General features: G+C 43.3%; 1 protein-coding gene across 4 annotated transcripts in view; it reads right to left on the reverse strand.

Annotated features, from left to right (window-relative positions):
* LOC115173446 (transcription factor AP-2-epsilon) overlaps window positions 1–2,726 on the reverse strand; it is a 10,987-nt gene extending 8,261 nt beyond the window's left edge. The window contains exons 1-2 of one of the 4 annotated variants that reach the window (XM_029731512.1): window positions 2,514–2,726; window positions 1–171 (exon numbers count right to left, since the gene is read on the reverse strand). The exon at window positions 1–171 is cut by the window's left edge and continues 285 nt beyond it. In XM_029731512.1, the coding sequence (XP_029587372.1) occupies window positions 1–171; window positions 2,514–2,558 (216 nt within the window). In that variant the 5' untranslated portion in view covers window positions 2,559–2,726. Of the gene's footprint in view, window positions 172–1,524; window positions 1,818–2,513 lie in introns of those variants that run through there. The other 3 variants (XM_029731513.1, XM_029731514.1, XM_029731515.1) reach the window with 3 other exon arrangements.
* Window positions 2,727–12,089: the final 9,363 nt, after the last annotated feature.

Here is a 12,089-nt window from a genome sequence, read left to right on the forward strand (position 1 = left end):
GGAGTATGAGAGCGAAGACTGTGGGTATGGAGGGGGGAAGTACGGAGGTTGGAAGTCAGAGGCCGGTGTGTGGCAAAGCGGGGGAGCCGAGGAGTAAGCTGCCTGGTTCAGCGAGGAGAGTTGCGACAGTCGCCCACTCGGCGAGGAGCCGGTCAGTCCGTCTGCGCGGTCCTGTGCGTAAATTAAAAAGTTGGTTAGGCTTGTAAATCCACACATTTTTTTATATTACATGCAAATGCGTCGATTAAATGCACCAAATGTCAGGCCTATAATTCAAGTTTATTTATTTTTTCGATTCAAATAATCTTTGCAAAACTACAAATAGTATCTTAAACTTTATCATAAGCACATTATAATTCGTTATTATTGTGTCAGGTGATTAACTGAACTGCAACGAAATTGAAATATAACACAAAAAGAAATCACAATTGAAATCAGTTCGATAGCCTATATAAAACTGCACAAAACTTAGTCTAACATATTGACCACAAAACAATACAAGTGTAGCCTCATATTCAACCATTTAATTCTAAAATGTCCAAATAACTCAAACGGAGGGTTTGATTTGCATGCAGACAGGCAGCAGGTGCCCCTGGCATCGCTGCCTGTCAGTGTCAAAAAGGTCATGGTCACTGAGAACCCCAACAGAACAAAGGACAGGTATCTAATGCGCTACAGCATTATGTTGCCCCAGGAAATACAACACTCAATATGATAAAATATGTGCACACATTTATGACTACAAGAGCCTATGAAATATTTACACAATATTGCAAATATTTTCAAGTTAAATATACAGCGATATAACCTAAACATAACTTCTTTAGCCATTTTGTCTGAATGAATTTGGGAGTCATCATGTAATAGTGTAATAACATACCATTATCAATGCAGTCACTTTGCAATATTCTCCAATTGTCATGTACCCTACATTCCTCTCCATATGCATGCACTTCCTGGTTAAAAAAAATCGATTTTTCTACAGCTGGGTCACTCGGATCAATTTTGTTGTTGGAACAATGTCCATTTTTAGAAACGAACAAAGGGGGGATTTAAAAGCAAAAGCAAAAGGTCATTTAAAATATGTATACAATTATAAATGTCAACATATAACTGATAGCAACACTAATACAGGCTACCATCTGTATGTCTTGTACACTTCAGACGTTTCGCAGTTTCAACTTTCATTATGCTCACCACAGCAAAACGCAATGGGACTTTTCAACATGATTATTATCTACCATCTCAAAGTGTCATCCCCGTTTAGTTGGCCCTCTTTAAATGAATATTTCTACGGACACTTTGATGCGGTCCGATTCTCCCTCCGTCTGACATTCCGCATACAGCCGATCTATCCAGACAGCTGACAATGACAGTAGCGGCGCCGCTAGTGCGAACTTAACGTCAAGTATCTGTGCCCACTCAAGTCAAGACAAAGTTGTAGAAATTGAAGATGACAAGACCAATACAGGACCTAATCTGGGCTGCAGACTAGCGCGTAGTATTGAATGTACAGGAACTCACCATAGCGGAATATGTGTGGACTAACATCTCTTCTGGTTACCCAAATTCACAGTCTAGGATATGGATGCCGTCAATGTCTTAGCTACGTCACCAAATAGTTACAATCCAAGCTACTTTCATCTGTCTACAAGATCCATGCAGGAAATAGCTCAAGCTTTCTTTTTTTTTCCCTTCTTGCTTTTAGAAATGTCTCAACGTGTCAACCCTCAAGCACGTGCGGTTTAAGGACGCTTCTGCAACACGCTGTCAGAAAGTGTCCTAAATTCTCCCCATGCGCACGCTACTTATAGGTTTCTGAACGCGCTCAACAGAATGAAGGGAGGGGTGGGGGGGTCCAGTTCTCTTAAAGAGATATTCATTCAGACATTCATTCATTCTCCCACATGTATGTTGGTTTGATAATTTTACCTACCTTTCCTTTGTTTTTAGATTAGACGGCATGTTAAACGTAGTTATTAAACTAGCCAAACATCCCCCATATTATTTGCCTCCTGTTTTAAACGCCAAATGAGAGGTCTTGTCCCCAGACAACCTAAAATCATTTTTGGCACGCAATCTGCATCAAATATCCTACTTGCTAGGCTATGAATCAATATCCAGCCTTCTTTTTTAACTGCCTCGTAATCAAACCATTACGCACGCTATCCATCTTGTTCAACTTGTTGTTAGACGATACAGACAATTCAGAACAACTTTTAAAGTGTTTTTGAAATATATTTACATAATTTTGAATAATTTAAGAGTGCTGTCTTCTACAATGAGTATTTATAGCATTTCATACACCCAAATTGGAAAACGTACCATTTGCTAAATCGGTCCTCAAACTCATTATAGCATCAATGAACACTAGTTCTTGCCACTTTACACATACTATTTAAAACAAATGTATATTCATTACAAGCAGCCCTACCAGTAAAAGCATAAGAGAAAACTATTTTCCAAATTCGTTTACCATTGTATTAACTTCAAGCATAGCCAAATAATGTTACCTGAAGACAGTAGGGCTCAGTCTTCGTTCGCGATTTCCAAAGCATGATGACGTTGTTGTGAAGGGCGGCCGGGTTGCAGAGATTGGAGTTAGGCTTGAGCGGGAGGTTATAGCGGGTACCAGGAGGATGGATAGAGACGAGCTGAAGGTAGACTGAAGAGTGAGTTAGTTGGAGTAGCGAAGCACTAGTTTTGTATGAGTCACAGAGACAAAAGACGGAAGTTTGGGGAGGGGTGTAAGGGCGGGAGGTGAGGGAGGTGAGGGGAGTCAATAGGGCTGCTAAATTGGGCCTGAGAGAAGGTGAGAGTTTCATGCCAAAAGGAAACGTGTATAGATGATAATAACACAATCAGATTTACCAAGTCGAATACACGAAGTTGTACGGCAATGTGCAATTATGCCATTAGGCATGACCATGACATTTTAAGCAAACTGTATAGTGAACAGATTTGAATTAATTACAGGCAAATAATTATTCTAATTAAGTGTTTTCATAGATATATCCATTCAAAAGGAATTATTAGAAATGCACACTCAATTTCAGGCAACTGGTGTCTTTCTTGCTACTGTATCATTTGAACACTTTTGTCCGGTATTTGGAGACCCTGCAGATTTTTTTGATCAATTACATTTATCGGAAATTAAACATCATCGTCATGCAGTGACGTTCTCTTTTTGTAAGAAAGAAATTAAGAAAGTTAAATTCAGCGTTAAAATCTAAAGGCCAACGGTAACTTCACATTTCGGAGAAAATAAGTCAAAACTAAATTCTTTCAGTTTTATGGATTGTGAATCTCATCTGCCAAAAAAACAATTGTTACACTGATATATCAGTGTCAAAATAACTTCAATAAGTAACCCATAAATAATTCTGGGATTTGCCATGACCCGAAGTGCCACACTGCGGTCAGAATGCCATCTAGTGGTAGAAAATGCAACATGCATGGAGACATGGAAAGATATTTGTTTACCTTAACGACAGTACCATAAACAGTACATTGTAGAAACACTATGAAATAACACAAAAGGAATCATGTTGTAACCAAAAAAGTGTTAAACAAATCTAAATATATTTGATATTTGATATTCTTCAAAGTAGCCACCCCTTTGCCTTGATGACAGCTTTGCACACTCTTGGCATTCTCTCAACCAGCTTCACCTGGAATGCTTTTCCAGCAGTCTTGAAGGAGTTCCCACATATGCTGAGCACTTTGTTGGCTGCTTTTCCTTCACTCTGCAGTCCAACTCATCCCAAACCATCTCAATTGAATTGAGGTCGGGTGATTGTGGAGGCCAGGTCATCTGATGCAGCACTCCATCACTCTCCTTCTTGGTCAAATAGCCCTTACTCAGCCTGGAGGTGTGTTGGGTCATTGTTCTGTTGAAAAATAAATGATAGTGCCACTAAATCGCAAACCAGATGGGATGGCGTATCGCTGCAGAATGCTGTGGTAGCCATGCTGGTTAAGTGTGCCTTGAATTCTAAATAAATCACAGTGTCACCAGCAAAGCACCCCCACACCATCACACATCCTCCTCCATGATTCACAGTGGGAACTACACATGCAGAGATCATCCGTTCACCTACTCTGCGTCTCACAAAGACACGGCAGTTGGAACCAAATATCTCAAATTTGGACTCATCAGACCAAAGGACAGGTATCCACCGGTCTAATGTCCATTGCTCTTGTTTGTTGGCCCAAGTAAGTCTCTTCTTATTATTGGTGTCCTTTAGTAGTGGTTTCTTTGCAGCAATTTGACCATGAAGGCCTGATTCACGCATTTTCCTCTGAACAGTTGATGTTGAGATGTGTCAGTTACTTGAACTCTGTGAAGCATTTATTTGGGCCGCAATTTCTGAGGCTGGTAACTAACTTCTAATGAACTTATCCTCTGCAGCAGAGGTAACTCTGGGTCTTCCTTTCCTGTGGCGGTCCTCATGAGAGCTAGTTTCATCATAGCTCTTGAAGTTTTTGCAACTGCACTTGAAGAAACTTTCAAAGTTCTTAACATTTTCCGGATTGACTGACCTTCATGTCTTTAAGTAATGATGGACTGTTGTTTCTTTTCGCTTATTTGAGCTGTTCTTACCATAATATGGACTTGGTCTTCTGTATACCACCCCTACCTTGTCACAACACTACTGATTGGTTCAAACACATTAAGAAGGAAAGAGATTCCACAAATTAACTTTTAACAAGGCAAACCTGTTAATTGAAATGCATTCCAGGTGACTACCTCATGAAGCTGGTTGAGAGAATGCCAAGTGCGCAAAGCTGTCATCAAGGCAAAGGGTGGCTACTTTGAAGAATCTCAAATATATTTAGATTTGTTTAACATTTTTTTGGTTACTACATGATTCCATGTGTTATTTCATAGTTTTGATGTCCTCAATATTATTCTACAATGTAGAAAATAGTGAAAACAAAGAAAAACCCTTGACTTTTGATTGGTACTGTATAGTGAACAAAAATATAATATAATAACAATATCTATGTAAATTGTTGGTCATATGTTTCATGAGCTGAAATAAAAGATCCCAGAAATGTTCCATGCGCATAAAATGCTTATTTCTCTCAAATTGTGCAGTTGTGTAAAGCACTTAGATAAAAATACTTTAAAGTACTACTTAAGTATGTTTTGGGGGTATCTGTACTTTACTTTACTATGTATATTATTGCCGACTTTTACTTTTACTTCACTGCATTCCTAAAGAAAATAATGTACTCCATACATTTTCCCTGACACCCAAAAGGACTTGTTGCATTTTGACAGGAAAATGCTCCAATTCAAACACTTATCAAGAGAAAACCCCTGGTCATCCCTTCTCCCTCTGATCTGGCGGACTCACTAAACACAAATGCTTAATTTGTAAATTATGTCTGAGTGTTGGAGTGTGCCCCTAGCAATCCACCTGGTTTGCTTAAAATAAGGAATTTGAAATGGTTAATACTTTTACTTTTGATACTTATGTACATTTTAGCAATTCCATTGACTTTTATTAGTTACGTATATTTAAAACCAAATACCTTTAGACTTTTACTCAAGTAGTATTTTACTGGGTGACTTTCACTTGAATCATTTTCTATTAAGGTATCTTTACCACACAATGCTACAGAGTTTTGAGGGAGCGTGCAATTAGCATGTTGACTTAAAGAATGTCCACCAGAGCTGTTGCCAGAAAATTGTATGTTCATTTCTCTACCATAAGCCACCTCCACCATTTAGAGAATTTGGCAGTACGTCCAACTGGCCTCACAAATGCAGACCACATGCTGAGGAGTATTTCTGTCTGTAATAGAGACCTTGTGAGGAAAAACTCATTCTCATTGGCTGGCTCCCATGTGGGTAGGCCTATGCCCTCCCAAGGTTGCGCCCCTGCCCAGTCATGTGAAATCCATAGGTTAGGGCCTAATGAATTTATTTGAAATGTCTGATTTCTTTACATGAACTGTAACTCAGTCAAATCTTTCACATTGTTGCATGTTGCCTTTATATTTTTGTTCAGTATAGTTACTATACCAATTACATTAGTATAGTAGTGTAAAGATAGTTCATAAATCGCATCACTCGTTTCAGAAAACAGGAAGAACATAGGTGTTATGCATACATTCAGTAAGTGTTTTTAATTTCAGTAGTAAGCAGGAAAGCTTTGAATGTGCACATACTATCGTGTCTCTGTTGAAGGAACATTCTTCTTCCAAATGAAATCAACATTTAAGTTGAAATATTTATCAAAATAACTATTTATTTTATGCTTCACTTACTTTTATACATGTAACAGACTGCTTATATACAGTCATACCATCTTACAAACAACAAATGTTTAACAGGAAGCGCATGACAATGCAAATACAACCCGTTACTGAATACACTGATATATTCTGCCATTTTGTCTTAGTCTCTAGATGCTGAAGGGCCAGGAGTTTTTCCTGGTCAGGATATGCGGTCTGCTCAGGAAAAACTCCTGGCCCTCATCTTCATGACCATTAATTACACAAGTGCATCAGTTTGTGGTAGGGGATTTCCTCAGATTGCCCTTGCCCATGCCTCCACAGCTCCCCTGCCTCATCCAACCACTCCTCTCAGGGCAGGGCTCACCCGAACTGGGCCCAGGCCTGAGCTGGAGTCCAGGGCACCACGGAGGAACCACAGGGCTGAGGAGAAGAACCGCCTCTGGCCTGCTTCAACCAGAGCTGGAAAATGGTAGAAGAAATATGAAGACAGGCTTCAATGAAGTTCAAGGGAATGTATTTGGCATACATTTATACGAATGCAAAAATAAACATTTCTATAAAGACACATTTGCCTATTCATTCATCTAAAAACAAAGCCACGTAACTCACCTTTAGGAGCCGGTTTAAGTCTGGCAATCATGAGCCCGAGAGTACAAAGACTGGCCGCCAGGATCAAGAGGCGGGGTTTGTGCAGGAGAACAGGAAGTGCTTCACTCAATAGTGACTCAAGGCTTCCGCAACAAGGGTCCTTCCTGAGAGACAACAACATTGTGCATAAATAACACACACTACAGATTCTGTCACACAATTTAAATAGTAATCTTTTGCTACCTAATGTGAACTTGCAGTTAGTGAACGATTTACTACTGACAGAGGGCGAGATACATTTTCATAATCTTTCATAGTCAACAACACAAAACGACCCCACTTTTGGTGTATACAAATCCATCCCACCTAGTCACCAGTATCCCTCCATGTCTGTCAATGAAACTATGCTATACGTGTTTGTTTCACGTATGTGTGTGCATCTCTGTCTCTACAAAATACACACTTATACTATATACAACATATACGTGCGCATTTGGGTCTCTACAAGGACAGCTGTGTGTTGTGTTTATTTTGTACCTGACTCGCTACGGCTCCACGACAGCAAAGTTGAGCAGGGCCAAGCAGACTGGCTCCATACTGTGGTTCCCGGGCTAACGCTGCCTTCCTTTCCCCCGCAGGTCGCCCCATTCCTGGGTTAGGAAGTTCACGAGGAGGGCCAGGGTATACAGGTTGATTAACACCTTCCTTGGGGCGTCCTCTGTAGAGAGGTGGCATAGAGCAGTGAGGAGATACCTAGACAGGAAAAAAAGAGAGATGGAAAGAGGCTGTGCCATAAGACCCTGTTTCCTAAATGCAGACAACTCCTGATCAATACACACAGCTTGGGACTGTCAGGACAGCGTGCACTAAACCCAGCATGGAGTTATCAGGAGCAATTTTAGGAATCAGAGTCCCCTTCCTTTGTGTTCAGTCAACCTACCTTAGGAGCAGTGTTGCCAACTCCTCAGTAAGGAAAGTAGCTATTGGCTGTCCTAAAAGTCGCTAAATGACGGCATCACCTAATTTGCATAATTGGCCACGTGCATGTAATTGTGATGGATGCTGTAGGAGAGAGGAATAAAGTCGTGGGAGAGACAAAAAGTGAGTAAAAAAAACACCCTAAATATGTTTAGAACTACAAATTAACTTTCTTCTGTCGATTCTTGGTTTTTTTAATGTCACAATTCCAACCCTCCTCCTTTATCCGGGCTTGGGACCGGCAGAAGTGACCCAAAAGAGACACTCTGGTGGAGTTACTTAGTTTTTAATTTAATTTTTTATTCTATTTTAAATTTTTTTAGTTTAGATGTCTTAATTTGGTTTGGTTTTTAACCTTATGGTCCACTTAGGAGCCTACAACAAGTCACAGTAAAACATGAACATTTTTAACCATAACATTTTTAACATTTTTTTGTAAACAATCTACATTAACAATCTAAATGGACCAAAAAGAGACAGTAGAAAAAACTGCCAATGGCAATGTGAGAAAATTATTCAGGTAAAACCTTTTTTTCCCCCCGGACCCCCCTCCACACACACACAGGAGGCTGTGCTGGCTCACAGAAAGAGTGGGTCATCGTCATTTTGGTCAAGGCTCTCTATGGCAGGTTCAGCAACTGAGGGAGCTGACTTAAATGAGTAAGCAGCTGATATGCCCAAAAGCTGCAAAACATTATCAGGCAGCTGGTGCTCATAGCAAACCTTACCAGACAGCTTCAGCCCATATCGATTGTACAGGATGGAGTTAAGGGTCTACAAGGACATCTGATTTCTAAGTTTGCTTTTTAGCACACTCATCTGGCTGAATACTCTCTCGACTTCAGCATTTGAGTGTGGCAAGGACAACACAGACACAGCAGCCATGGCAAGTTCTTGAAATGGGTTGATATCAGCTGCATCCCTGAACTTCCAAATCTCACTCCAGAAGCCCATTGTGTTTTTTGTCTCATTCCATTTACTAAGATGGATGGCACGCCATTGCTGGACAATCTTGTCTATCTCTGCAGGGGAGTGGCCAAGGAGCTTGGCTATTGTTTCTATTTCTCCAGGGCACTTATTGTGCTTTAGAGTTTCCTCCACATTGAAAACTGACATGTACTGCAATGCTTCGATGTCGTCCGGCAGTCTCACCCTTAACTCATTAGTGAGGGAGATGGTGAAGACTACACAACGCTTTCGGACATTGTTTTCATTCTCAGGCGCAAGGTGGAGCTCAGCTTCCTTTGACTCAAATAGGTAACCAAGGTACGGTTTGGGACTGATGTATCCATCTATTGGCCCTTTGAGTACATCAACATTTGCCAGTGGATTCAGCACCCTGCTGCTCACAGACTTGATCAGGCTAACCAAGCTGTCAAGTAGCTTAAGAGGATCTACTTGCTCTCCCTCAAAAGCCTTGATGGCCAACTGTACCTCAACCAGCACTGACATCAAAAAAGTCAGATACAATATGTTTTGAGGATCACTGTACATGGAGTATAAAACCTCAGCCGTGTAGCAGTGTTCACTGGACTTGGTGACTGTGAAATGCAGCCTAAGCTCCTCCCACTGGTCCAAAATGCGTGAAACCGCGAGTTCAATGGAGAGCCAACGTGTGGCACACACCTTGGTTATCTGTAAAGGTTTCTCCCCACAGTTGATGGTCTCATATATGTCCTTGTAGGCCTCCCTGCGCTTTGGAGACACTGAAAACCAGTTATAAGTCTGTCACGTCCTGACCAGCAGAGGGAGTATTGTATTAGTATTTTGGTCAGGACGTGGCAGAAGGGTTTGTGTTGTATGGTTTTTCTAGTATGTCTGTTTCTTTGTTGGTCTGTGTGGCTCCCGATCAGGAACAGCTGGTTATCGTTGTTCCTGATTGGGAGTCATATATTAGGAGTGTGTTTTTCACCTGGGGTTTGTGGGTTGTTGTTTTTGCATTGTGTTGTATATAGCCTGCAAAACTGTTCCTGTCTGTCATTGTTTCTTGTTTTTTCGTGGTGTTCACATTTAATAAATATAATGATGAGCACGCAACCCGCTGCGTATTGGACCACTTTTTCCGACAGCGATTTCTCTCTATCTTCAGACAAAGAGGAGTGTGACAGAACTACCCACCACAACAAAGACCAAGCAGCGGAGAAATGAGCAGGTGGATTATCCACCTGCTCCTTTCTCCGCTGCTTGGTCTTTGTTTGGTGGGTTGTTCTGTCACGCTCCTCTTTGTCTGAAGATAGAGAGAAATCGCTGTCAGAAAAAGTGGTCCAATACGCAGCGGGTTGGACTATCGAGAGAAATGGACATGGGAACAGATTCTGGCCGGAGAGAGCCCGTGGAGGAAGGCTGGTGAGGACCGGGAACGCTACCAGGGAACACAACTGGCGAGGAAGCCGGAGAGGCACCCCCAATAATTTTTTGGGGGGGGGTACACGGGTAGTTTGGCTAGGCCAAGGAAGAGCCATAAGCCAGCTACCCGTGATTATATGGAGGAGCGTATGGAGTGGAGGGCGCCATGTTTTGCTGAGGTGCGCACAATCTCGCCCATACGCACGCACAGTCCGGTGCGAGCTATTCCAGCCCCTTGCAGATGCCGTGCTAGAGTGGGCATCCAGCCTGGTGGGAGGATGCCTGCGCAGCGCGTCTGGTCGCCGGTACGCCTCCTAGTACCAGGCTACCCTGCGCCCGCTCTATGCACGGTAACCATCAAGCCCCTGCACAGCCCAGTTCGCCCTGTACTAGCACCCTGCTCGTACAGGGCTGCTAGTTCCATCCAGCCAGGACGGGTTGTGCAGGAGGTGCGATCTAGGCCACCTGTGCGCCTCCATGGCCCAGTCTTTCCGGTTCCCGCCTCTCGTACTAACCCAGAAGTGAGTACCTCCAGTCTGGCACGACCAGTACCAGCACCACGGATCAAGCCTCCCATGAGTCAGCCTAGTCATATTCAGCCTGTTCCCGCTCCTCGCACTAGTCCTGGGGTGCGTGTATCCAGCCTGGTACCTCCTCTACCAGCCCCACGCATCAGGCTTACAGTGCCTCGTCCAGAGTGTCCGACAACAGTGCCTCGTCCAGAGTGTCCGGCAACAGTGCCTCGTCCAGAGTGTCCGGAACCAGGGGAGACGGCCCACTGTCCGGAACCAGGGGAGACGGCCCACCGTCCGGAACCAGGGGAGACGGCCCACTGTCCGGAACCAGGGGAGACGGCCCACTGTCCGGAACCGGGTGAGTCTACCCACTGTCCGGAACCGGGTGAGTCTACCTGCGACCCGGAACCGGTTGAGTCTGCCTGCGACCCGGAACCGGTTGAGTCTGCCTGCGACCCGGAACCGGGTGAGTCGGCCTGCGACCCGGAACCGGGTGAGATTGAAATTAACTATGAACTGTGTGAGTCTGCCTACGGCGTGGAACCAAATGAGTCTGCCTACAACCCAGAACTGAGGGAGTCTGCCTATGGTCCAGAACCAAGAGACTATGTCGTCAGTCGGGTGGACAGGAGGCCAGAACCAGAGCCTCCTCCAGTGTAGGTGGGTTGGGGAGGGGGGGGGGGTGTAGCACAAGTGCCGTTGTTGACGGCAGCCACCCTCCCTTCCCTCCCTTTTTGTTTAGGGGGTATTTTTTTGTGTGGTATTGGGGGATTTTTGTGTTTCTTTTGAGGTGCATTCGGGGTCTGCACCTTTAGGGGGGGTACTGTCACGTCCTGACCAGCAGAGGGAGTATTGTATTAGTATTTTGGTCAGGACGTGGCAGAAGGGTTTGTGTTGAATGGTTTTTCTAGTATGTCTGTTTCTTTGTTGGTCTGTGTGGCTCCCGATCAGGAACAGCTGGTTATCGTTGTTCCTGATTGGGAGTCATATATTAGGAGTGTGTTTTTCATCTGGGGTTTGTGGGTTGTTGTTTTTGCATTGTGTTGTATATAGCCTGCAAAACTGTTCCTGTCGGTCATTGTTTCTTGTTTTTTCGTGGTGTTCACATTTAATAAATATAATGATGAGCACGCAACCCGCTGCGTATTGGTCTACTTTTTCCGACAGCGATTTCTCTCTATCTTCAGACGAAGAGGAGCGTGACAAAGTCTCTCGTACCAAGTACTCCACACTACGGGGGATGGTGTCATTGGAAGCATGACTTACAGCAAGCTGCAGAGAGTGGTGCTCACAGCGAATAAGAACCAGATATTTGAGGCCATACTCCTCCTTCAGCACTTTATGGACCCCATTGTTAATCCCCATCATAACAGAGGCATTGTCAGTCCCTATCCCCAGGAGTTTCTCTTTTTT

This window comes from Salmo trutta, chromosome 34 (genome assembly GCF_901001165.1).
Source record: "Salmo trutta chromosome 34, fSalTru1.1, whole genome shotgun sequence".
NCBI lineage: Eukaryota > Metazoa > Chordata > Actinopteri > Salmoniformes > Salmonidae > Salmo > Salmo trutta.